The following is a 27,137-nucleotide window of genomic DNA, read 5'->3' as shown; positions in this document are numbered from 1 at the left end:
TTGCCCGACTGAAGAGCCTTGACATGAAAGTTAGACTTATTCTCAACTAAGGCATACCATTCCTGCAAGTGAGAATATGTCAAAGATTCTATGGGCAAGAAGTATATCCACATAAACTGACTGAGGTCATTCACCAGTAGCATGAAGTAGAGAGCCCCACCAAGACTGGCAACAGACATGGGTCCAAAGAGATCAACATGGACCAACTCTAACAGAAAGGAAGCCCACCGTGAGGCCTGCTTCGGGAACACATCTCAGTGTTGCTTGCCTTGAATACATGACCGGTGCTATCCGTGCTTGTTGCCCACATTTGGTAGTTCGAGGACCATTTGTCCTCGAGCAGCACGTTAGAGAGCATCAACGTTCCAAGTGACCAAACCAAAAATGCCAAATATCTCTTTGACGAGACGATGAGATTGTGGAGAGTGCTAACAAGGTGTAAATGCCATGACTAGTTGTACCATTTTGAATCACCTGACTAGTTGCCTTATCTCGAACTTCCACATAATTTTTATCAAACAGTACAGTGGTGCCAAGGCGGCAAGTTTCATGGATAGACAATAGATTGAACCCAAGAGAAGGAACGAATAGAACTCGACAGGAGTACATCCCTCCTTTTCCATTGGGAATGATGTCGAGGTTGCCCTCACCACAAACTTTGATAGTTGAGATATCGCCAATATAGACATCACACCGGAGATCACAAAATCCTTCAACCCTACTGCAGAAGGACTCATGTTCTGGGATGCCCCACTATCAATGATCCAGGTTTGAGCATCTGAGGCATGGAGAGACAAAACCTCCTCTCCAACAGAGGATGCAAGAGAATCAAGCATTTCAATATGCACAAAAGGGGGATTAATAGCAAAAGAAGAGGATCCTAACCCTCTGGAGGAACCGGAGCCTTTGTTGTTAGCCCGATGCGGGCACTGCCTCTAGTAATGTCTGTTCTTGCCGCAATGATTACACGACCTTTTCGCCTTTAATGCCTCTTTCTCAGCTACGATCCTCGTGTTTGGGGAACAACGTCCTTGAGACTTGCCCGACTTCGAAAGTGCAAGGGCATTGGAGCCACTGCCATGGGTTGAACTTTGAAAACGGTCCTCTTGATCCAGCACCATAGGCACTAATTCCTCCCAGGTGAGAGAACTCATCTTGCCACTCGTAATCAGGGAAGAATAAAAAGTAGAGTATTGGAACTTGGGATGTGAGATGAGACAACAAAGTAATGGCCATATATTCAAATGATATCTCCTTCTCTACCTGAAGTATCTCCTGTTGGAATTCCTAAAGCTTATTGATATGTTCCTGCATAGAAGATGACTTAGCAGGATCTAATATCCGCATCTGAACCTCAAGGGAGACCCTTTTCATAGGGGTAGTCCGATTATAGAAGAAAGCCAAGTGCTCCGAGATACTCTTTGATGTTCAAATGGGTTACCCCTGGACAAATCCTGCAAACTCATTAAGGATGCTGCACCATATCAATTAATTACAAGCCAACTCTACCACATGGGCAAGGATGGCATTATGTGCAGGTGCGTGTGCGAACACGAATATATCGACGTGTTGGAAGAAGCCCATTTCGAGACATCAGGCGATCACTTCGCTGTTGACGTTATGGCATGTAAAATGTTACAAGCAGGCCTCTGGTGGCCAACTCTCTTTGGAGATGTAGTCGAGTTCATCAAGCGATGCGATCCCTACCAAAGAGTGAAAATCCCACATAAAGCGGACATGATGCCCCTAACGAGAATACTAACCAATCAGCCCTTTGAGAAATGAGGCATAGATTTTATTGGTCCGATAAGCCCAACAACTAAAGGAATAAGGACCAGATATGTTATCCTGGCCGCATATTATTTCATGAAATGGGTGGAGGGGATCTCCCACTTCCACCACCTCAATGTGGAAGTGGTGCGTTTTGCCTTTGGCCTCCGAGCAGTCATTGCAAAGAAATATACGAACATGAAGAATTTGCACGAGCCCCTCAGCAAAGTGTGCAACTCCTCTGACGAAACTGTCCCTATCAAGGGTCTCAAGAAAAATCTCTTCATGAAGAGAATTTGGAATCTCTACTATCATCGTGAGTCGAGGCACCTTGTATTTGCCACAATGAGCTGCTGAAACCAGCGGGGACACTTAAGAGTGTGCCAAAAGCATGTGTAATGGATGGGATGATGGGCAGGTACTCCCTTTGGAGCCTTGGGAAGCGAAGTGTCATCGGGAAACAAGGCACATGATGTGTCGTGTCCATGTCCTTGACTGCAAACCCATGATACCAGGGGATGAAGTACACAAGGTGAGGGACTAGAAAGATGGGGCTCTTCTCGGCCACGGCCTCGGTGGTGTTAGGGGACTCAATTGTAGAAGAAAGACTACTCTCCCGTAGATGTTAACATCCTAGATGTGGTTACCCTCGAGTGCTAAACTCGCTCGGATCCAATCATTGACCTAACTCCTTGTGGGAGTAAGTCCAACGATTTTGCGCACCGTTGCTCTGTCCTGAATTGATTGGCCTACAGTAGTAACCTGCTGTTTCTCTGCTGGAGAAAGTAGAACCTTAACGGCTTGGGAAGTCGAGGGTGCTGCTATGTGAACCCCTCTTGCCAGACCAAGGGTGGCAACCAAGATAAAGCTCCTCTCAAAGGCTTGCTGGAAAATTCCAGCACATCGAAAAAGAAGCCTACAGCAGAGAAAAGGTAGGCTCGGGCTCAAAGGCTTGCTGGAAAATTCCAGCAGAGCAAAAAAGGAGCCTACAGTAGAGAAAAGGAAGGCTCGGGCCTTCCAAACCACTGCCAAGAAGCTGCAAAAAGACCAGGATCAAGAGAGCGCTAGGCAAAGGGTTACTCTCACACCAAAAAGGCTCGAAAACTGAGCCAATGTCCACTGCCTGTCTCAGGAAAGATTCAGGCAGCAATAGCTGTCCCAAAGCTAAGGAATGAGCATAAAAAATCACCAAGAAAAGCCCAACTCTGCACTTGAAACCCAAGAAGACCATCCAGGCTCAAAACCTTTGCTGTCTAGAGCATCAAAGCTGGTCTAAGAGGCCAGCAGGGAGTTCTCGCAGCAGGTGCCAGATACCGGGGGGGTTTGAGGGATCAAATGCAAGCCAAAATGGGCTAGGAGACACCCTCAGATCTGAGTGAGAAATTTGGAGCTTTTGCCTCAAATTCAGTCATTTGCAGATTTTGGCAGTTTGGGTTGGCTTGTTGTGGGCAGATTCAATGAGATTGGCAGACCTTTACAGGACATTGCACTCTTTGCAAGCAGATGCTATGCCATTTGGTAGTTTGCAGATTTGGGCATTCTATTGCAATGCTTGGGACATTTTCCAAGGACTTGCAGCTTTTTGATATTCTGCTTTAGTGTCATTTGCAGAATTTTGTTGGGTTATTTTTGTTTCAGTCTGATGCTTATCGTTGAAGAAACCTCAAAACGAAAATCAGAATCCTAGAGATGTGTTCAAGGTTTTGTCCGAGGATGATGAATTGGATGGCACCAATTATTCCGTGTGAAGTTTTATCTCTTAGTTGCACAGAGTCTTTGGGGACCCATCAGGTGCAGTTTTTGCCTCAGCAAGGAGGTAATGCACATGATAGGCAGCAAGCTCAGGTAAGGCTGGTTGTACTTGTTGCTCCTACTCAGGGTCAGAGGGGATGGGATGCCAAGGATGCCTAGGCTATGTCTCTTATTGCTTTGTCTGTTCAGAGGTTCATTATACCTCATATCAGGACTTCCAAGCAAGCTTGGATACATATTAGATATGAGGGAAGGAATGAGGCTACAGATTTATACGTGAAAAGACAGCTTGATAGTGTTAGGATGCACAAGAGTGATTCAACATTTGCAATTGTTTCTTTATTGGCAGTCCGTGTGTTTTTTTGGTTGAGCAGAAAGCAACACCATAATCAATGGAATAGTGTGTAAACAAAAAACACGTTTCTAGTATGCAAAACACTTAGAAACGTTTCTAGACGAAACGTTCGCCAAAACGGGCGAAATGCCAGTGTATTGGGTGAAATGCCCTAGTACAGGTTGTCACCTGTGTCTTGACTCTTTTGAGAGTGCTCAATGTGTAAATGCATATTTGAGAGCTCTTTTGAGGGAAAGAAAGAAAGAAAGAAAGTTTATTGAAGTCTTTGGAAGACCAATGGGTCTATGAGACTGTGAAAATCCTGATACAACGAGCTGTGGTAGTGGAGCTACTAAACGAGCGTCGATACCAATGCAAAATGCAAAATGCAAAAAAAAGCAAAAATGCAGAATGGCAGTACTAAGTCCTAAGTCCTAAGTACAGCATAGTCGTGTTGATGGTCGACTATATATCAATCTCAGCATCATCATCAATATCATCATCATCCCAGCAAAAGCAAGATATCAGGATGGATGAGGTAGTGAAGGCATGAAGTCGGCAATAGAGTGCTGTCGGCCACTCAGAGGTGCGATAATAGCACGTCTCCTGGTCGTAGCTCTGCGTCTAACCAAGGCTACTGTGACCCCCGTCGGTCAAGCTCCGACTCTAAACAAGGAGGGGATGTCTCCAAGTGTGATATGGGTGTCGACGCTCTGTCTAAGTTGTCGGGTCACAGGCTCCGGGTCACGGTCATGTCGAGGCCTCATCTCGTTGGGGTCCATGTGATCTAGCTGAAAGAACTCCGTGATAGAGCTCTGAGAGGGATCAACCGAGGAAGAAGTCTGCTCTTGTCTCATGCTCGGAGTATCCTCTCGCGGTGTCTAAGTGCCTCATGAATGAAACTTGCCAAACACCGCTGGTCTGGGTAGGAGAGGAAATGGGCTAAAATCCCATAACTATCTCTGAAGAGACAGTGGAAACGTCCTCGGATCTCATAGTACACAGGACACCTGAAGATGAAATGCTCTTCTGTCTCAGCCTCTTGTATGTCACATAGTGTGCATATGCGCCGCTCCCTGGGTAGTTGCTCTGCTCTGCCGCTCTCGACGCGAACTCTGTGTGAAGAGACCCAGAACTGCCCAAGAGAGATCCTCATCGAGTGGGGTAGGTGAATCTGTGTGTATCCTGGTGGGTCAATGAAACCCTCCGCTGTGATATGTAAGAAGTGATCTCTGTAGAAGCTTAGCTTCACTGGGAGTTCACTCGGTTCCAACCAGGTCTGAAAAGTGTGTTGCTGTAGTAGATCCTCACGGATAACCTGGTTGACCTCGTGTGATAAGAGGGGAGAGAACGGAGCATCCATGCTATACTGGAAGGGAGGTAGTCTATCCATGTGGAGCCCTAGTCGCTCAAACCATATCTCTGTACGTGCACACCAGCACCTCTGATCTCCTCCTGCTGCAAGTGCCATAGAAGAGGATATAGCTATCCATGGTAGCCTGCTACGCCCCGAGCTATAATCCCCATATTCCCTAACTCGGTACATATATGTGATGACCTGAAATGCAGCATCTAGCTGTAAAGGGGGTGACCCAAACTCAGCCTGAATGATCTGGTGAGGAACGGATGACTTACCACGAATCATCTGTGATAGCATGAGAACCTGTAGCCGCTCCACACGGGCCCACTCTGTATCCGACAAGTCTGGCCCCCAACAAGGGCTGCCGTAGATCCCCGCTGGGGGAGCCAAGGAGTCAAAAAGCAACCCCTTGGTGCGTGGATCCTGAAAGTGTGAGCGGAAGCACTGCCTCTCTGGCCTGGCCAATGAGGCATACCCTCTACTCAAGCGTGCTTGCATTGCGGCTCTCATTGTGAAGCTCAGTCCGGAGAAGATAACCCCAAGATAAGTGTGTGATGAAACTATCTCAACAGATGACTCCGCAAATGTGAACTGCTCCTGACGCATGATGGCTCGAGATGTATTGAAGATCATGACCTTGGTTTTACCCAGGTTGACCTTCAAATTATGAGACTCACAAAAGGACTGTAGTGCGTCTAGGTGTCTTTGAAGCCCCTCTGCTGAGGAAGACAAGAGAGCCACGTCATCTGCATAGAGCAAAATTTGGATGAGCGTGCCCGCAAGAAAGCAACCTACACCCCCCTGTGTCTGCATCACTGTCTCAAGCTCGTCAATGTAGAGGCTAAACAAGGTAGGCAACAAAGGACACCCTTGTTTGACCTCGATGGTACTCATGATCTCGTTTGTCCACCCGGATCCTGCTCGAACTTTGCCAGAAACTCTCTCATAAAGTGCCATGACAGCCCAAATGATCTGCTGGTCATAACCCAAGTTCTGTAGGCGTCGTATGAGGCGGGCTCTCGGGACCGTGTCAAATGCCTTGCGAAAATCCACAAAGCAACAATAAACCCTCTGCTTCTGTGACCTCGCCTCCTCGATGATACATCTGAGCATCAGAATGTGGTCCATGGTTCCATGATCACGCAAGAATTTGGCCTGTCCTACTGCTCTGAGTCCTCGACACTCTGCAAGTCTGCTAACCTCGGAGTCAAGTACTGATGCATAAGTCTTGGACATGACATGTCCAATCATAATGGTCCTGTAGTTCTCCGGGCTCATGGGATCCCTTGCCTTGTGGATGGGTGAGATAGTCTTAATGGTCCAAGTGTGTGGAAATCCCAAACAAACCGCTTCATTAAAAAGCTTTGCTAAAATCGGGGCTAGGAGGTTAATCCCATATGCAATGAACTCAGTGCATAGTCCCTCATGATCCTTCGCTCGGCCATTATGAAGTTTCATTACAGCTTCCTTTACCCCTCCTCTAGTGAAGAGGGTGCAAGATGTGGGATGAGGCATGTGTGAGGCTAGGGACTGGCTGATTTGGGATGTCATAAAGTGTTCGTGCATAATCAAACCAAATCTTGGTGTTAGTGAGTGGCGGAGGGAACCGTCCTTCTAGAAATCTCCGCCAGAAGTCCTTAGAGTTGTTACTAAACAAAATGTTCAGTAGCTTCTCCTTGTTTCGACAAACGAAGTCTAGTTTCTTTCCGTACCAGCCTATGGTATTCACGTAGTGTATCTAGTGCGCTCGGAAGACTGTTTTTGGTTTCGAATCTGAGTTGACGACAAAAGGCCTTATAGTCATCATCGTACCAACTATTACAGGGTACGTTTCCAGGGGGTGGTGGGCGGGTGGAGCGGGTGGTGTGGGAAAAAGCGTAAATGGCAGCCTCGTGTAGTGAGTGGGTGACAAGGGCAGCACGATCCTCTAAAAGGGGTATGAAGTCAATATAAGCGAGAATTATGTATAGACGGCCAGAGTAAGAAGGTGAGTGATCCCGATCAAAGTGTAATTCGTGATAAGTGGAGTAAGCACTGAGGGGGGTGGAAGGTGCTGTGCGAAGGGAGGTGGAGATGCGAAAGAAAAGATATGTGTGATCAGCCTCTTGGTGGAGAGGTGCTACAGTGAAGTCAGTAATGCGAGATGTGAAGACAGGGGATCCCATGATGTAATCAATAACACTGGAGCCCCTCCCATGTGGAAAGCATGTGAAACCACCTGAAGCGGGCCATCTGTCAAGACCATTATAGATAATGAGATAATGTATCCTGCCTAGGTCTAATAGGGCCTGCCCATAGGATGAGAATGGACCTCGCCTGTCAGCCGAAACCCGTAGCATACCTGCCTCCTCAAGGTCAACATCTGCCAGTAGAGTGGAATCATCTCTGAAATCAAGAAGTGGTACCTCACGGGCCCTTGTCCTCATGTTGAAGTCCCCCACTAGAAGGACTTCTCCGTGGCTAGAAAAGTCAACAATGGACTGATAAAGGGCAGCAAATGGAGATGTCTCATCATCACCTCGAATATCTCTGGCAAAGTGGGAGGTCTCCGGGGGGAAGTAGCAAACTGCGACAAATAGATCCTGGCTGTCCATGTGTCGTATCCGGATCCAAAGAAATCTGGAATGTGTATCTCTCTGCTCTACTGAAATGATTCCCCGAAGTGTGGATCTGAAAAGGATTGCAACTCCACCTGAACCTCGAACTCCTCCTATACCCCTCATCTCATCTCTGTAGGCAGACTCCCATGTATATCCGCTGACTATTGGAAGAGGGCGTTCTGGACTCTGATGTGTCTTTGTATAGAAGACTATGTCGTGGCCTGTATAGGATTCCTAGAAGTTTCCTGGTTCTGACCATAAGGTACCATTACAGTTGCAAATGGTGCAGGACAGGGTCTCGGATATCTGAGTCTCATAGACCCCGCTTTCCTATGTAGGGGAGGGAGCAGGTGTTCTACGGGGGTTTGTAGGAAGGCGTCCCTCTCGTACCACTGTCCACTTTCCCTCCTTCCGGGCCTGATCCCGCTGCTACAGCAAAGAGCGCCTCTCCTCAACCTGTAGAGGTGTGAGGTCCTCATCCATAGAGATCGCTGGCTGATCTCGAAGGAGTGACCTGCGTCGTAGAGCTGAAAGTCGTGCCTGAGTGTCATGAAATCGTATGATCAAGGGTTGAGAGAGAGAGAGAGAGAGAGAATCTGAAGATAATTATTTATGTTTTATATATAATTCATATAAAATACATTTTTAAAACCCGATTTCTAGATGAAACACCTGGCAAAGTCTAGAATTGCTTCAAAAAACGGTTCTTGTGACTATGATTGAACTTAAATTTAGACAGATCTATATATCTAGATGAATCTAGGAACATGCCCAAGTTCATCTTTTGAAAACACAACAAATAGTGCAGTTTCAATCTCACGAGAGTCACTCACAGGTCAAAAACCATGAACTCCATCACACGTAGTAGGGACTAGCTACTATAAAATCCCCATGATGTTGTAGACGATAGTATAAACAAATTCTCTTACACATACAGATCCACATACTCATGCACTCTTGAGCATTCGTTTATACAAAAGTCTTCATACTAAGTTTCTATCAATACTCCAAAGGTGAAGGGCAGACTCAGTCGTGACAGAGGCTGGCACTGAGTCTGAAGGCTAATCAAAAAGTTGTCCACACCTCTCTTCCTTCAAGCTACAATTGCTTTGTAGACTATTGTATTTTATTTTAGTCTCTAGTGAAACACACCACTTAGGATACAAAGAACTTATCACATTACCTTTAGGCGGAACATGGACAAAGTTTTCGCATGTTGATGTTTGTTGATATGGCGTTGACGTTCATTGATATTGCGGATGAATCTAGAAGCATGTCCAAATTCATTCTTCGAAAAACAGAACAAATAGTGCAATTTTAATCTCATGATAGTCACTCATAAGGTTGAAAACCATAACGTCCATTACGCATACCAAAGATTACCTATATGACATCTCCACCACGTCACCCAATGGTCTGTGTAGGTCATAGTATAAACAAATCCTTCTGCACATGTAAAAAATGGGGAGAGGATAGAGTGTGGAGTGAGGCAAAATGAAATGCTGATATTTGTACTCACATGTTTATAGTTATGTACCCTCAAAGCAAAATCACAACCTTAACTAGGCCTAACTAACCCAAGGGAAATAACCCTAATTGGGGGCAAAAATGCCCATTGGGTGAGTTGTTCATGTTAACCAACTACTAACATTTTACAAACCCCCCTGTAGTGATAGTGTGAACATGTACAAGTGATAGATTAGTCAGCCTAAAGCTTTGCACAAAGCTTCATACTTCTAGGAAGAGCCTTGGTGAAAATGTATGTAACATTCTGATGTGTAGGACAGTAGAATAAAGAGATCTCTCTTGCATGCAATCTCTTTTTGACATATTGATAATGTATTTCAACGTGGCTCGTTTAAGTATGGAACATAGGATCTGCAACATCACTTTGAGTGTTAGTGAGAATAGGAGTATCTCTTTGTCCTAAAATGGTAGGGATTGTGTTGTCAATCAATTTCAATCTCAATTACATGTTTCATTACTCTAATATCAACTTGTAATTGTTTCTGGAATCATCTTGTCAGCCATGACTAACTTTGTGGATCTCAAAGGATCTTAGATCTTTAATAAAAGGATTAATAATCCGGACCAGAATCTCCCTTCAATGCCATTCATCTTTTTGTAGGCTATTCAAGAAAAGGATCTCCTCAATGCCTCAATTACACTATCTTCTTGATATAAGCACCCCACTCCACCCCGTGACCCTCCCGTCCCTGTTCCCCTCGCCCTCGCCCCCCGCTTGCTAAGTAGCCCCCTCGCCTCCCCGTGTCTCCCTTACCTCTTGTATCATTCTTACTCTACAAGATATGCATGTGAAACTGAGTCATGCAGATAGTCCTAAATCAGACGAGAAGAGGGCCATGATGGCCAAGGTTCCTTAGGTATTAGCGGTTGGGAGTCTTATGTATGCTATGATAGCTACTAGACCGGACATTGCATTTGGAGTGGGAGTACAGTCCGTGTTCTAGCTTCATTGTTCTGAGCTGCATGGATATAAAAAGCAGGCAAGCGAGACAATTTTGATTTGTTAGCTGGTACATGGGATAGAGGCATTGGGAGGCAGTTAAGTGTATCATGAGGTACATGAAGGGTACCAAGGAGATGTGCATCTACTTTGGTAGAGGAGAGATGCATGTACTTGGGTACATAGATTCAAACATTGCAGGGCATGTGGATAGGCGGAGATCCACTTTTAGTTATGTGTTCACCTTTGCAGCTGGTGCAGTGTCATGGATGTCTCGTGCACAGAAGTGTGTTGCTTTGTCTACCACAGAGGCTGAGTATGTTGTAGCCACAGAGGGTTGCAAGGAGGCTATATGGCCTGATCGGCTAGTGGGAGATGTGGGGATTCATACAGGTGTACCGACATTGCATAGTGATTCCATGAGTGTTATATTTAGCTAACAGAACCCTACATTCGTTCTTGTTTTTCACAAAGAGGGTACATCCTGTGGTAAAGACTCGAGAATCTTAAAATTTTTTCCTGTGCTTTGTGAAGAAGGTATCATTCCCTGCTAAAAATAAGGCAACACTGCCTACTTTGTGAAGAAGGTATCATTCCCTGCTAAAAATAAGGTAACACTGCTTGCTTGAGAATCCTAAAGTTTGTTCCCGTCCTCCATGAAGAAGGGAAATTCCCTGACACTCTTAAAGTTTCTATGTGTCCGTGTTGGAGGAAAAATAGAAAGAATAGGTGAAAAAATAATACAAAAGAAATGAGGCTTTAATACATTCACTTTTCTCCATTTTTAACAGGGACTTGGTTGTGCTTCAGGCTAGCGCTAAAGTAAGAACCCTTGCTTCTGAGTATTATGAGAAATTCTGAAATTTTGAATCGTATGGAAGTATAAGATATAGGGGCATAATATATAGAGAAGTGGTAAAACAGAAAAGCAAACAAGAACAATTCCATGAATTTCTATAATCCTAGAGTTGCTCATCAAGTGATCTAGTGGCTTTAGATGTTTTCAGTTTTAAGGTTAGCTGTTGGTGTTTATATCAAGAAGATAGTGTAATGAAGCATAACAGGGCTTGACTCTCGGGCTCCATTCTGGCTGCTTTTGATGAGTGTAGGGGTCGAATAGAGTGGCCTTTTTGCTTATTGGTTCTTTCAGGGTGTTACATATTTGCGTTTTTATATTTTCTTTTCACCCAAAAACTTAGGGACAGTCTTCTCTCGATGCATATCTAGAGAAAATTTTGAACTGTTTTCCTTCAAATCCAATCTGAGGATCATTGTCTTGCAGATGGTTTGGCTCCCATCTCTGGATCAGAGAAAGACACTGCAGAAGATCACAGCTCCAGAACATCATTTTACTCTGATGAGGCTCCTTTTGAGACAAATGTTGATGGCTTGGAGGTTGATGGGAACGTTAACAAATCAGCAGGGGACAAGGGAGAAGCTATAAATCATCAACCTACTTGCTTATCACAGGAGTTGAGTTCGATAACTAACTTGACAGGGAATGTCCAAGAATCAGACCAGGTGCAATTTTCAGAGATTTCTTCAACAATTTTGAAGGCGATGTCAGCAACACGTTCAAGTGAAATGGGTGGTTCTGCCTCCTTGAAACTGCCCTATGGCACTTCTTTGCTGAAAGATGGGGAGGAAAATGTAGGGCAATTCTTATATTTGGAAGGAGTAGAATATCTCATGTGGTCTACTTATGATGTGCACTTCTATGCATCATTTGCCCTGCTTTCATTGTTCCCTGAGCTTGAACTTAGTGTCCAGCGTGATTTTGCGGCTGCTACTTTGTCATACAACAATGAAGTAGTGCAGTTTCTTGCTGAAGGGGATACAGGTCCAAGAAAGGTTCTGGGTGCTGTGCCTCATGATCTTGGGCTTCATGATCCATGGGCTGAAGTGAATGCTTACAACCTGCATGATACCAGCAGGTGGAAAGATCTTAACCCAAAGTTTGTTCTTCAGGTGTACAGGGATTTTGTTGCAACTGGTAACAAGTCTTTTGCACGAGCCCTTTGGCCAGCTGTGTATACTGCAATGGCTTACATGGATCAGTTTGACAGAGATAGGGATTGCATGATAGAAAATGATGGTTTCCCTGATCAGACGTACGACACATGGGCTGTTACTGGTGTAAGTGCATATTGTGGAGGATTATGGCTTGCAGCTCTTCAGGCAGCAGCAGCTTTGGCAGTAGAGGTGAATGATGAAAGTGCCGCTAAACATTTTCAATCAAAGTTTGTGCGTGCAAAAAAGGTATATGAAGACAAGCTTTGGAATGGTTCATACTTCAACTATGATGAACGCACATATGGCAGCAGCAATTCAATACAAGCAGACCAAATGGCTGGTCAGTGGTATGCATGGGCATCTGGTTTGCCGCCTCTATTTGATGATTATAAGGCACGAAGTGCTTTGGAAAAGGTTTTTCAATTCAATGTCATGAAGATGAATGCAGGAAAGATGGGAGCAGTCAATGGCATGCATCCAGATGGCAGAATTGATGAATCCTGCATGCAATCTCGTGAAATATGGACAGGAACAACATATGCTGTTGCTGCAGCTATGATATATGAAGGCTTGGTGGAACAAGCTTTTAAAACAGCAGAAGGTGTTTTCAAAGCCGGATGGTCTGCGGATGGCTTCGGGTGAGTGCTTTGAAATCTAGAAATTTCAAAATTTTGGAACTGTCTCTTCTTAGAGTTGCACCTTTTATTTGGTAATGTTTATATATGTTTAATCATTTCTCTTGAAAGATGTGCATTCTTACTGTTTGTTACTAACATCTCCCGCTCTCATGATGAGCTATGCAATTGGTTTCCCTTGCTTGGCTTTTAGCCTTTCACATGATTGACTACAATGATTCTAATGTTTGGCACGCGTGAGGAACCTTAGCTTGCTGGCTCTCTACAATATATGTATGTATGTATGTGCACATACATACATTTATTCAGCGCTGGCCTTAGTAATGGCTGAGTTTGCTTGTGACCAAGATGGCCATTTAAGCTGGATGGATGTATTTGATGTCAGTATCCGGTGGTCAAATAAGAGTGATACCTCGACTCTGACGCATCCTCTGATTAAATCTAGGATAGATTGGACCTCCATTGTGCATGCTTTGGTATGTCTCTGCAACTGTGCATTGTCCTTGTGTCTCTGGCTCCACTGCTCCTTGTCTCCTATTGTGCTAATCCTCTACGTCCTCATCTTGGCTAGCTCCTTCTCCTCCTCTCCATGGTGACCCGGAGCTGACTCAAATGTGTAGAAATCTATGACATGCCGCTTTGTCGAGTCTAGCTTTGTCTATTGTGTCACTTTCAGCTCCTGTTGTCTGATCTATCTCAATAGAGTGTCTCTACATTATGGCATCCCGATCAAGGAGAGGCCCATGCAGACTTGATTATGAAGATGGATGAGCCGCGAAAGTTTTTTGAACTCGTGTCCCTTCTAGAAAAGGTAGTGATATTGTCCACGAATCTCATAGTAGACTAGGCATGTACATAGAAACTGCTCCTCTATCTCCACCGTGCCCAATGTGCATAGCCGACAGATTGGCTGCTCTCTAGGTGTGCCAATGGCTCTCCTTGTCTCAACTAGTGGGACGAGACCAAGAGCTGTCCAATAGAAACCCTCATTGCATGAGACTCGTTTGTCCTCCAGGCCTCCAATTTATCACTCTATCCTTGGATACTCTCAGGTAGTGATCGTGATAGATCTAGAACTCGGTGGGGAACTCCTAGTCCAGCCTATGGAGTTGGAGTAGGTCCAACTGTCCAATTGTCCAACTGTATGATAGAGTTGATCTCATTCCGTGGAATCTGAGAGGGCAAGGCATTCAAACTATACTGAAAAGGCAAGACTCGACCCATCTAAAACCCTGACTAGCAAACCATTTGGATATATGTGCATATCAGGGTCCCTCTGAATGCTAGTTGCCTGAATGAATCTAATGCCAAACTCGGTAGTCTCTAGGCCCAAATCCAATGAAGATATGTCATTGTCTGAAAAATGACATGGATTTGGATTGGTGTCATGGCAAACATGCAGCATGCTTGTACTATCTGCTGATGGACTGAGGCTTCCTTCAAAACTGGTAATCACTTGTAGCCTCTCAAATCTCCTTCACTCTTCTTGGTGGTCTGCAACAATCCATTCGCATCCCCGAGGTCGGATCCAAAGCGTAAAAGGACCTCCAAAAAAAATTTGTTAGAAGCTTTCTCAAAATTCAAGAGTAGAATGGCAAACCTATGGCTGCTCTGCATAGCCCAATGTGAAGCCTCACCGAAGTGGGCTTCGAATATGGTTGTAGATGGAGCTTTATGGCCTTTTTCCTCACTCCCATCTCACACACACTCAAAAGATGGGACTACTTGCTCACAAAAGTTGCATTTGAATCTTGTTGTAAACGGAGCCTTAATGCCCTTTTCCTCGCTGCCTTCTTACTGGCTCGTTCACCTGTCATTCTTGACCACAGAGAAGTTCACCAGCACTGGTGTGGAGCCCTCTGCTTCAAGCCCTTTTCTTTTCTGTACTTTCTGTCTTCTGCAGGGTTCTTGAAGTGGTGCTTGGTGCAGTATTGCTCAGTTTGTGGCTTCACTAGGTGACAACTTTGCTGGCACTAGGCAACCGACAGGTGATAGGGACCTCTTTTATATATTCCCCACCAGTCAGTGGTTGGTTTAAGTCCTTGCTTTGTCCAAGTTGAGCAGCCTCTTAGCCTTTTTGGTCAACGAAACATTTTAGCATGTTCTAGCAGTTTGCAGTCTTCTTGTGTGGAGGTATACTATGTTCCAACAATTTGGAGAAGAAGATTCTTCTTTTAAGTAAAAGGAAAGATGGGTAAAGGCCAGGTAATTCTGTTAGACGACACATCCCAGGTTGTTTCTACTATGTTAAATGCAGAATTGAGAGGGCGAAGTCCTTTGTTAACCCAAGTTTTACTGAGGCTGCTTTGTACTGAGGCTGTGCTGGCCTTGCATTATAGAGAGGAAAATTTGGATATTTTGATTTTGTTTCTGTTTTCTTTTGGTTAAGTAATGCAAGAATATTTAGTCCAGTTGATGTGATCCGTTTCTTTTCATCCGACCTGATTGCAGTGGCCTTCTTTTTCTCCATATGCAGATAATTGTTTTTTTTTCTATGTTTTCTGAAGTCAAAAGTAGTTGTTATGCGTCTATAAAGTGTCAAATTAGATTATCTTATTAAATTTTTGGATTGAAAGTATGCAGACTAGACATAGCTGAATGAAGTTTATGATCAATATAGTAGTGGAAATTTTCATTATTTGTGGCTGAGTAATGCCATGTTCCTGTCACAGTTATTGGTTCCAAACGCCAGAAGCGTGGACTACATGTGGCCATTTCAGGTCCCTTGCTTACATGCGACCTCTAGCAATATGGTCAATGCAGTGGGCGCTTTATCCACCACTGAGGGTTTTGGAAGCTCCAAGAATCCCTTCAATGGACAGGGACATAGACTTACATCATCATATGGGGTTTGCAAGGGTTGCAGAGGCTCTAAAAATTGTTCCTGGTGCAGATACAGCACACATTGGCGCCTTTTTCCAGTATCTGTATGAGTGTGTTTGTAGAAGGGGAAATGTAACTTAATTTCTGGGTGGAGTTTTGTTCATGGGTGATCCGATTTCTCCACATTTCTTGAACTTACGTGAAGCTTGGATCCTATTCCAGTTTCCATAATTCTGATGGAAATTGTTGCGTGCAAAAATGCGTGCAAAAATGCAAGCGATTTTTAACCTAACAGCCAGATGAAAAGGTCATCTAGTGCTTGTTAAGTTAAAACATTATTTAATCTATGAGCTCTCATTATATTTGCTTGCTGTCTTCATCTGGCTGCTAATGCAGAAGTTTCAATAATGTGATAATTTGGATACCAACATTAAAATATATCTCGTCTGAGGTTTGGCAAGTAGCTAAATACGGAAATGTCAGTATTTGTACCTACTAAATAGGGAGCATCACATGGTATGGCACCCCCACCCCAAATCCAAAGCAAAGAAAAATATTCGCAGGGCGAAATCACCATTCTAGAACTCGTCTTATTCTTTTTATCCCATTGCCTGGCAGCTCCTCCTTATATGCCTTTGCCGACTGTCTTTTCAATGTCACCCTCACTCAGGAGTTCGTTGTCATTTTCACAATGCATTTCGATCCCTCTTGCGGTCTTTGAATCAAGTATGGACAATACCCTTCTTTGTGTTAGTTTATTGTATGAGGATCAATGCAATTCAAGATATTGTACGAGACTTGAGGTGAACATTAGTGAAAGCAATTATGTGCACACCGTTATAACTTTATATCACATCATTATAGATCCCAAATAAGAAAATCTCTGACTCTAATACTGAGGGTACAACCACTACATATTTTGGAAAGCTAATTGTGAATTGAGCAGCAAAACAGGTTTGTCTCTTCCAGGTGGTTGAGACCAAATTATTAGACCTCAAATTATAAGAGCTAGCATATGTACAACAAACATGGCATCTAAAGGAAGAGAAGAGACAAGCTAGTATTATTGTCCTGAAATTAAGAAAGAACATAGGTTTATGGCTTTGCCTGGAATATGGAGGCTGGAACTCTACACTTTTCGAAAGCTAGTTCTCTCATTGAGCACCAAAATAGATGAATTGATTAAAGATCAACCCATGTTTCTTTGTATTCCAAAAAAAAAAAAAAGATCAACCCATGTCCTTATAAAAGTTACGAAGAATGTGCATTAAGACTATATAGTTGATGAATGATCAGAGAATACCCTTGGACATGAAAGTGCTGCCTCTGGTCTTATTTTGGTTTGCTTTTGTCTAATGGATTCAACACGATGGGGGGTCTTTTGGCATGATCCTTTTTGAAAGTCATCATTCACCTAAATTTGGTTTGCCTTTGTCTAATCGATTCCAACACGATGGGGGGTCTTTTGGTATGCTTCTTTTTGCAATTCATCATTCACCTTTAAATGAAACTTGGCCTTTTTGAAAAGGAAATCAAAGTCGTAGGTCTCTCAAAATATTGAATCCTTAATGCTCACCCTAAAGTTGGGGACAAGGATAATTGAGCTTGTGACTTGAAATCTATCATTTTTTGAAATTTTTGTAACCATGGACACATTTTTCCTATAGGCTTCCAATGTTACAAATTGCTTGTGTAAGTGGGAATTCTCATCGGCTTTTTGTTTGGAAGTATCAAAATTTTCGGTCCATTAAAAGACAATTGTAAAACTCTTAAGAACTTTTTGACCCAAGGTTATAGTTTTCCAATAAGCTTCCAATAATGTAGATTGCATGTGAAAAAGGTTTCTTAATTGATTTTTCTTAAAAGACCTAACAAATTTTTGACAAGACATGTTTTGCAAACCCTAAAAAAAGACATCCGTCTTGATTACACACTTTCAATGATGTCAAGCTTGCAATATGTGCGACGCTATTCTTGTGGGTGGCAAACATCTATTCGTACTTTACATGTGCATCACTTTTTTGTGAATTGCAAAAATCTATTCATACTTCACATGTTCTCTGTAAAAAGAAGGCAAGAAGAATTAAAAGAGAACTAAAGGCTCTTTCTAGATCTACCATGGAAGCCTTAAAGGTTGGTGTCACCAAAAAGTTTGTGCATCTCCATATCATGTCAAAAGTCCTTTTACCTATGTTTACATTTTCATTTTGTGTAAATGTAATTTCTCCACGAGAACTTTTCAACCAAGGAAAGAATTTGCTAATAAGCTTCCAATAATGTTGATTGCTTATGCAAAAGGGGTTTATTTTTTAAAATAGAAGTATCAACTTTTCGCAAACCCCTAAAAAAGACATCATGTCTTGTTTTAGTACCTAATTAGTGCTAACACATTTTCAATGATGTCAAGCTTTTTGTATGTGTGTCATCATTTTTGTTACATGTTCTTGCAAAAATGAAGGCAAGAAAAATTGAAAGAAAACTAAAAGCTCTTTCTAGATCCACTATGGAAGCCTTAACTTCTCCATTAGTGAGAAGGCTCATTCAATTTTTTTCGTCTAACACTCATTCGTGCAATTTCTTCCATTAGAGAAGAGATAGCTAGACAACCTCTTTTCCATGAACATCTTGTTACAGTATTATGGTGTTACCCTTGGCAGTGACCTTTGACTGTCAGAGAGGAGCATAGATGGAGACTTTGGATATTTAAGGGGATACGTTTAGCAAAGTTAGTCTAGGGAAGTGGTCTTGGCTAGCACCCACTGCTTCAGAGCCTTTGCTCTTTTTTCAATATTTGACAAGGACCAGATCCAAGATTCAATAGAGAGATATTCACCATATATCCACATCCGTATAGCATTTGCAGTCACAAGCGATTACTAAGTAGCTCTCATTTTGGGGGGTTTCATACATTCTTTGACTTACCATTCACAGGGGCATTCCAGTGGGCCCATGGTTACACCAGTAGATGTGTAAACCTTCTCTTTGTATGAGATGTTAGCTTGCAAAGGAATCCTGTAAGCATTTCTTGTGGAGTTGTCACATTACCAAGGTGGTTTGGATTGGTTTTTAGATTGTTCTCTTATATCACATTCGAGTCTTTTATTATGAAATGGGGAGGAGCTATATGAGGCAGACTCCAGAGGCTCTTGTGCCTTTGCTTATGAGTCTTAGGATTGTTCTTCATGCAATATCGCTTAGACATGGTCCTATAGATCTTAGCATCATGCATTCAGAGGATTCATAGTCCAGCTCAAGATTCCTTGCCTTCGTCATCATAAGCTGGTTTGGATTGGGAGCTGATACCTGACATTAAATTGTGGCGGATTTGGTGTTCGAGATGTGCACACATTTTAGGCGTTCATCCATCTCCTTCGGCTGATATATTGGCTTCTATTTGGGAAGATCTTATTTTGACCATCAGGAGTTAGTGGGGGGAGATGTACTAGGTCCTTTGCAGTGTCTCATCCATGAGGACCTAGGATGGGATGACTGTAGACCACCAGCCCCTTGGCTTGTTTGTCATATTGTAGAGGTTAGGGATGGAGCCTTACGCTCCCAACTCTTGTATAATTTATTACGATAGGCAGCCTAGGGAGAAGTTTCTCTTTTTTGAGCCCTCATTAAGCCATGTGTCTTAATTATAAGCGTTGATTTTAATGAAGATCCAATGGTTTGAGTTAATAAAATTTTCACTCTCCAAAACGTATTTGTTGAATTTTTTGGGTTGCTTTTAGCTTTTACAAGGCCTCATCATAGGTACCAGTCCCAATCAAATCCTCCCTTTATTTCTTGGGGGTTCTAGTCTGGTTTTTGGAAATCATGAAGTTCTTCATGTGGTAGACAATCAATTTGTCACACTTGTTGATAGGGCTCGCTCAAAACTTAAAGATTTGCTCTGGCAGCTTGAGGATTTGCAAACCCTTGACCTCCTGTTGGATCGGACGCGACTGGTAGAGTCTTGTGGAGGCGGGACACCAGCCGTCATAGTAATGCAAATCGTCGTCATCTTTCTGCTTCTAATTTACCTTACGTTGGGCAAAATTTGCAAGAAAATCCCGAACTGAAAACCTCTTCATGGCTAAGCAAAATTGCGGAAGAAAAGTCTATCAATCGTGCTGAGAGTAGTCTCTCGTGCACATTCGAAGATGTTACTGCCGATGTTGCAGAGATGGATCCTCTAATTAGTGAGGAGGTTCATCAAAACATGACTTCATCTCCCCCTGCACTTACATCCTTAAGGTCGTTGCACGGATAGTAAAACCTGTGAGTTTTCTACAGATACCCTGAATCCGTGGAATTGAACGCAATATAAAATCTATGTATGCTGGAGCGACTTTATGAAAAAATCCCATAGAATCACAAGATAGGCTGGTTTTGCAAAAGAATTTTGTGGCTAGTGATCAGTGGAAGAGCAACAACTCGTGCAAAATGACAGAGCGGTGTGAACTTCATAGTTATTTGCTTACGGGAGTGTCACATAATCGTGCATGTGGTCATCTAGATCGAATCTCAATGGTGGAGCTTGGACTATGAAGGAGTCAGGGCGAACCAATCAATAGCTCTGAAACAATATCCTTATCACCCGCCCTCTCTAGCTGATGAGGAATCTTCACTATGGCAATCTTTGTCTTCGGTTTCTCACATAATTCAACGGAGCTTTTGAAAAGCTAGCGTTTCACCTTGCTCAACTTCTAATAGAAATGCTATCAATTATGACAAATGGAGATCCTCACTTTATATATATAAGGCACAGCATGTGTGGGCATGTGAGGTACCCGCGGTTTGGGATGGATATCCAATTCAACGAACTCTTTGGAATTTGATTTCTTCTTAATGGGTCGAGATCCGTGAAGAGTTCCGTGTAGTTTTTAGCAAGGATTAGCTTCCATCGATGCTGCATCGGATGCCTGCATCTACTCTTGAGCACTAAATTTTCAGGTTTTTGCAGAGGGGCTTCCATCGATGCTGCATCGGATGCCTGCATCTACTCTTGAGCACTAAATTTTCAGGTTTTTGCAGAGGGAGGCTAAGGATCCCCCCAGCCCTTCACGATTGATCATTGCACTACTCTTGTCCTCTCTCCCGTTGCTCTTGAGTGGGGGCAGCGTTGAGCATAGGCTCGCAATGCCCCTTCCTCTCCTCGCCCCCTCCTCATCCCTCTTAGCCTTGGTCCATGTAGTTGCCGTTCCTTATGGTGGCTGGTCAATCCATTTCTCTTTCCCATTCGGATGAGCCCTTGGTGCTCTTAATTGTTTCCCTTTTGCGATGCTAGACCTGCTTTATCTTCATACTCGGACGTTTACGATGTTGGACCTGCTTCATCTTCATACTCGGACATTTGCTTTTGGTCCTATTGCTCATTGTCATTCTTTGAGTAGGCTGACCTATGTCATCGCTGGACATGGTTGAGATGGTCTTTGTTGGGGCAACAACAAATCCCTCTACTTCATGTGTTGTTCTTTATTTCCCCTGCTTCCGTTGCTCGTCAACACTCTTTGGGAAGGCATGAAGTGTCTTCTCCCCTTTTTCCAATCGGCCTTGGCTATGACATTAGAGGGCTTCCGCCACTCTTGTCAAGACATTCAAAAGGGATAGCTAGGTTGTTTATTTGCAAGTGTTTGGGGCATGCTCTAGCTTCTTTTACAATAGGTTATTCTCGATAGATAGATTGATTCCCCCCTGCCTATTCCCCATTTTTTGGTTTCTTTGAGGGGTTTGTGGGATGGAGATTACCCTCCCACCACCGCCCTAATCACCTTTGCCTCCAAAAAGTTGAATCCATGACCTAAAACTTGAGACCCAATGGCCAAACCACTAGGTACAAGTAATTTGTACTTGCCACCCTATTTTGTGTAGGTATTCAAATAGGTTCAGAGGAAGATATGTATCATGATTATAGTTGTTGTCCCTTGCTACAAAGAGAAGTTTGTGCATCTCCATATCATGTCAAAAGTCCTTTTACCTCTTTTAACTCTGTAAAAATTGTAAAAAACGAAGCCATTATTTCTTCTCTAAAAGTAATTTTCCCACAATAGAGTTTGGTGAGCTAATGTATAGCGATCAAATATATAGATTAAAAAAAATATATAAATAAACAATTGAATAAGTGAAGAAATATTGCTCGTCTCTAAAGACCACAAGGATTGTGAGACGTCAATAATATTAACCTTTTCTTCTCTACCATCAAGAATCTTCTCGAAGCCCAAGGGGGTGACTTCATAGTTGGATGATTGCTACCTTCTTTTGGGAGGGATAAAGCGATATGTCCCAAAAGGGGATTGCCTCTTGAGAGATCTAAGGGAGCTTTATACTATTTCTCTTTCTCTAATTTCTATCCTCGATAGGTCATGACAAGTATGCTCGAGTACTTCACTAGACAGATATGATGACTACCTCATTACTCCGCATATAAGCAACATTCTTTCATTGAATTGCATGCTACTCAATCGGTAAAGAATGAAACCACATGGAATTACATGCTACATTCTTTCATCGAATTGCATGCTACTCAATATAAGCAACATTCTTTCATTGAATTGCATGCTACTCAATTGGTAAAGAAGGAAACCACATGGTTGGATGAAGAGAGTACCAAATTTTCATAAGACGATGCACTCAATGTCTAATAGTCACATTACTCAAACTTGACAATGCGCTTGCACTCAATAAGAAGACTAACCTACCAAAAGGAGCGTTCCATTAACAGAAGTCTCTGTGACTTATGCGACCTTTTTATCCTTACCAAGGGTAGGACTCAAGGTCCATTTCAATACATTCAAGGCAAAACTTTAGCCAAAGTCTAGATTCCTAATGAACTTCTCACATGAGGTCTCCACTTGCATTATTCTCGCTGATGCCATTGAGTTGTTAGATGAGATTCCTTCAAAAGGAACACTTGCTCCTATGATTCTTTGATGACACACCGGGGATTAACGTCTCCCCAAGGGGGCCTAAGGGATTAAGGGGCATTGAGGCTTTAGTTGACTTGGCATCTATTTCTGAAACTTGGCACATTTTTCATAGGCCACGGTGTCAAAAGCTTGACACCACACATTGTGCTTCAAAAGCATGCTTAACATGTTGATGTAAAGTGGGGAGGTTTACACTTTCTTTGATTTTGTCTCCTAGAGGTGCAGGTCACCACCATTTGCTTGGGTTCCATTACATGGTTCAACTACAATAGGGCATTTCTAAAAGGGAGAGTGCTGGGAGTCTAAGGTAGTGAGGAGTGACCTTCGAGGTTGCTTACATGTGATATTCTTGAATGTGTGAGATCCTCGATTGGGGAGAAGAGGATAGATCTAGGGGTATCGGGTTTGTCCCTAGTGGATGCGACGGGCCCAACCATTGTTGAAGCTCTTTTTCGACTCTAGATATAGTAGGGAGCTTTGTAAGAGAACAATACAACATCTATGCTCAACAGATAACAGGATCAAAAGAGAGAAAAGTAGATAGTATGGAGAATAAAAAATTTGATTACTGTAAAAATGATACAATAGATGGCACTGCCTCCCAGCCATGCGCTCCACTGTGCGAAGCTTTGATGGCATGCTGGAAATAGTAGAGGACAGAGGATGGATGCTAAGGAATCAGAGTTGCTATAGCCAGTGATGATTATGGGCTTCACGGGCTTGCTCTTATATAGCCACCAGTCGTAGTCGATTAGAACCATTGGGAGACCGACCCAGTCGGCCCAAAACGATCGACTGGAGGTCAAAATAGGCCACCGACCACATGTTAGAACCGTGGCACAAAATAGAGCAACTAACCTAAGGTTATGTTCGGCCTAGAGCCATTTGGGATCATCTGGGGCTCCAAATAGGCCCCGCAACCCGAGAGTGGGTTGCCCCAAGAAATGCTCCATCTACCCTCAGTGCGGTCAGTCATGGGAAGCCTTCCTACACTTGCATATAGCCTAGTTGGCAGTGTGCCAACTCTATCTAAAGCCATCCAGCCATCAGGCCACACATGGCCCCCATTTGGTGTCCAAACCAGGCCTGACCTACCGGATAACCGAGCTACTCAAATGCCTTCTCCTCATATGGGGGGCTTACAAGTAGAGTTAGCTGGTTCCCACGTAGTTACACAAGAGTGGAGCATTGATATCTAACAAGCTTGTCTATGAACATATGTTTATAAATTAAGACACACATGTGCATAAGCATGTGTGTGGTGTGGTGGTTAGAGCATTCATAGGTCTATAGATAGGTCGTGGGTTCGATCCCCACGTCCATAAAGTTTTGCTCTTTTTTACGCTCTGTTTTTCTGGCAACCGGAGGGAGGGGTCCATGCCTCTCCAATGCCTAGCATATGACAAAGGGGATATCCCTAGATTTATCCCAAGGCATCAAGGAGCAGGTAGTCATGGTTTGAAGAGATGGGGGAGTAAGATTTCTTCTAGCTGAGCATGCAAAAGCTTTTGTGTGGGGATTGCTCGAGGGAGAAGGAGGCTCAGAGATAGAGGGAGAGGGTTCCAAGGAGCGTCCCACATCCTACACTGAAATAGTCTTACAGAAGCTCAAGTCAGAGTTCTCGGAGTTATCCAATGTGGTCGCATGGGATGTGTAGATGTGGATAGATGAGAAGCAAAGTCGGTCAAAAGAGAACTCAGGGAAAATGGAGTCAAGCATTTGGTCCCTTGTCATCCATTAGGGGAGAAATGGGGTCTCAAAAGGGCCTTGTAAGGAATGGATTAAGATAAGCGGAACTGAACCTACTATCGTAACCCATGGGCTAAGGGACCCATTGTCAAGAGTGGCAGCGGAAGATGTAAGCAAACTGAAGCTACAGAATCACACAGAGAATACTAGAGACGACAAGATGTGCCACAAACAGATCTGCTGTAACTTAGCCCATAAACCAGGGCAGCAACTGTAATACAAGGAGTCCTGAACAGGATGAGAAACAGGAGCTGCAGAAGGGGCTGAACTAGAGCAGAGGATCTGGGCACAAGGAGGCTAGAGCCTGAGAGCACGGAGGCTGGAGGAGCCTGGAACGAGGAGCCTGGATGAGAGCGAGGAGGCAGAAGCCTGAGGCGAGGAGGCTGGAGCCTAGGAACGAGGAGGCTGAAGGAGCCTGGAGCGAGGAGGCTGAAGGAGCGTGGAGCACGGAGGCTGGATGAGCCTGCAGCGAGGAGACAGGAGGAGCCTGGAGCGAGAAGGCTAGAGGGGCCTGCAGCGAGGAGGCAGGAGGAGCCTGGAGCAAGAAGGCTGGAGGGGCCTGCAACGAGGAGGCAGGAGGAGCCTGGAGCAAGAAGGTTGGAGGGGCCTGCAACGAGGAGGCAGGAGGAGCCTGGAGCAAGAAGGCTGGAGGGGCCTGCACCAGAAGATCTGCAGAGGGAGCGTGGGCAGCCAACAGAACAGCTGAAGGGAGGCTCCGGTGAAGATGGCCAGGAGCAGGCTGAAGACAAGAGCCTTGAGGAGCTGCTGAAAGAAGTGCACAAATGAGGAAGGGGGGAAGACCCTTTTATAGGGAAGGCCAGGAGGGTCGGCCAGATTGCCTAGACCGACCAGCCTGGTCGGTCAGCCAACTGGGCCGACCAGCTGGTCGACCAAAGCCGGGCTGGTCGGCCAGCCTACCCCCTCTGGCCCCCCTTGCTGCGTGGGAGCTGGTCGGCCAGCCACCCCTGGAGATGCCTAATCTCAACACCCATAGCATTGATTCAATAGGCATGGGTACCTTTATTTTGAATTTGGGAAACCTTGGGCTTTGGATGGAGGTGCTTAGAATGCTTAAATTGGTGGGAGGCGCCTTTAGTGGACCCCATACTGGCAAAGGTTGACAAAATGGAGGTGTAATAAAGAGGGAGAGGTTGCCATTTGATGTGGACCATTAGATCTAGGATCAATGGTGGAGATCAAATAATCCAATCAAGGGCCTAGATCTAATGGTGGAGATCAAAGAATCTAATCAAGGGCCTAGATCTAGGTGCATTTTGGAGGGTGTGGATGGAGCACTTTAAATCGACGGTTGAGATCTAGGCGCATAATGGATGGCCCAAATTTGAGCAGCTTTTGCTTACATCTCCACCCTTGGATCTCCTTGAGATCAATGGCTTAGATTCCAATGCCTTTCCTTGCATCTCCACCCTTAGATCTATTTCTAGATGGATGGCTTATAATGAACCCCCTTCTCTTTTGATCTCATCCATTAGATCCTTGCCATTTTCAAGGGTTCAAATTTGATCCCTCTATCCTTTGATGGTGTCCGTTGGATCGACACCTTGATCTAATGGATGGGAGTGTTCTACCACAAATTTGAATGTATCCCTTGGATTGGAGATTAGACTAAGGGTTAGGAGTGACGACTATGGGTATAAACTATGGGTTAGAGGCCTCCTCTCCCATAAATGCTTTTGTCAACTTCAACATGGCATTGCCCCACACCTCAGAGCGCTCTCATTGGTACACCTCAAATCGGTCTCCAATCCCTTAAAATTAGGAAACACTAATTTGGGGCCCTTTGGAGACCCCAATTCTCCCCTAATGTTCACTTTCATGCCATTAAGCCACAAGTAGAGAAGCTGGCTAATGAAGGAGTTTACTTATTTTTCATAAGCACGATTCCTACATTGGAAGAGCTACATGAGTTTTTGGTGTATGAATGTGAAATTATAGTGGAAGGCTATGCGGCAAGATTTATCGAAAGAGGGTTTTTCCTCCTTTGTTGTGTGTTTAAGGAGATTAAAAATGGAATTTTGGGTCATTCATTTGTCTTCTCAAATGTGGTGGTCCTCACAATTCCGTGGAGTCCATCCTTTAGTGTGGACGAGTTTTTGTTTAAGGAGTGTCCTATATGGGTGGTTTTCCTGGGATGCTTGCATGGATGGGGTAAATTGTTCGACATGGTGGCCAACTCACTTGGGTGGATTCTAGTGGTTCCGCCATCGACTAAAGCTATATTTGGAGCTAGAAGAGAGTTTTTGTGTGATTATAGTCAAACTAGCATGCTATCTGTGTAAGCAGATGTGACATTATGCATGAAACTATCTCACAAAGGAGGATACCACGAGTCTTGCAAGGATCGATAAGGAAGGTAACATGACAGGAGAAATGAACGAACACCCCAAGCCTAAGGAGTCGATCATGCATGAGACTGGGAGTAGCTCTCAGCAATCTAGGGACAATCTACTATCAGGTGCTACGACATTCGCATCTCCAGCTACAAAGACCATGGAAACTAACACAACTCAAAAACAAAACATGCAAGAGAGGATGGAGGTGACTGGAGGTCAGCAGCCCTTGGAGCCAGTGCATGCAATTGTACCCAGCAAGTAGGATTTAGCCTCTTCGAAATGTGAGTCGACTAAGTCTCATGATAATAAATCTCAAGAGTAGTGGAAGGCGGTGGGTCATAAAGGTAGAACTAGGTTCTAGGATCAGCA

The 27,137-nt window shown here is 44.0% G+C and overlaps 1 protein-coding gene across 1 annotated transcript in view; it reads left to right on the top strand.

Annotated features, from left to right (window-relative positions):
- LOC147893074 (uncharacterized) overlaps nt 1–16,119 on the top strand; it is a 54,613-nt gene extending 38,494 nt beyond the window's left edge. Inside the window, exons 17-18 of the mRNA XM_087387682.1 lie at nt 11,566–12,934; nt 15,604–16,119. Of these exons, the coding sequence (XP_087243808.1) occupies nt 11,566–12,934; nt 15,604–15,895 (1,661 nt within the window). The 3' untranslated portion in view covers nt 15,896–16,119. The remainder of the gene's footprint in view (nt 1–11,565; nt 12,935–15,603) is intronic.
- The last annotated feature ends 11,018 nt before the right edge of the window (nt 16,120–27,137 follow it).

This window comes from Dipteris shenzhenensis, chromosome 16 (assembly GCF_047967505.1).
Source record: "Dipteris shenzhenensis isolate YYH24624 ecotype China chromosome 16, Dip_SZ_1.0, whole genome shotgun sequence".
In the NCBI taxonomy this organism is placed as follows: Eukaryota; Viridiplantae; Streptophyta; class Polypodiopsida; order Gleicheniales; family Dipteridaceae; genus Dipteris; species Dipteris shenzhenensis.
This window is presented reverse-complemented; position numbering and strand designations above follow the sequence as displayed.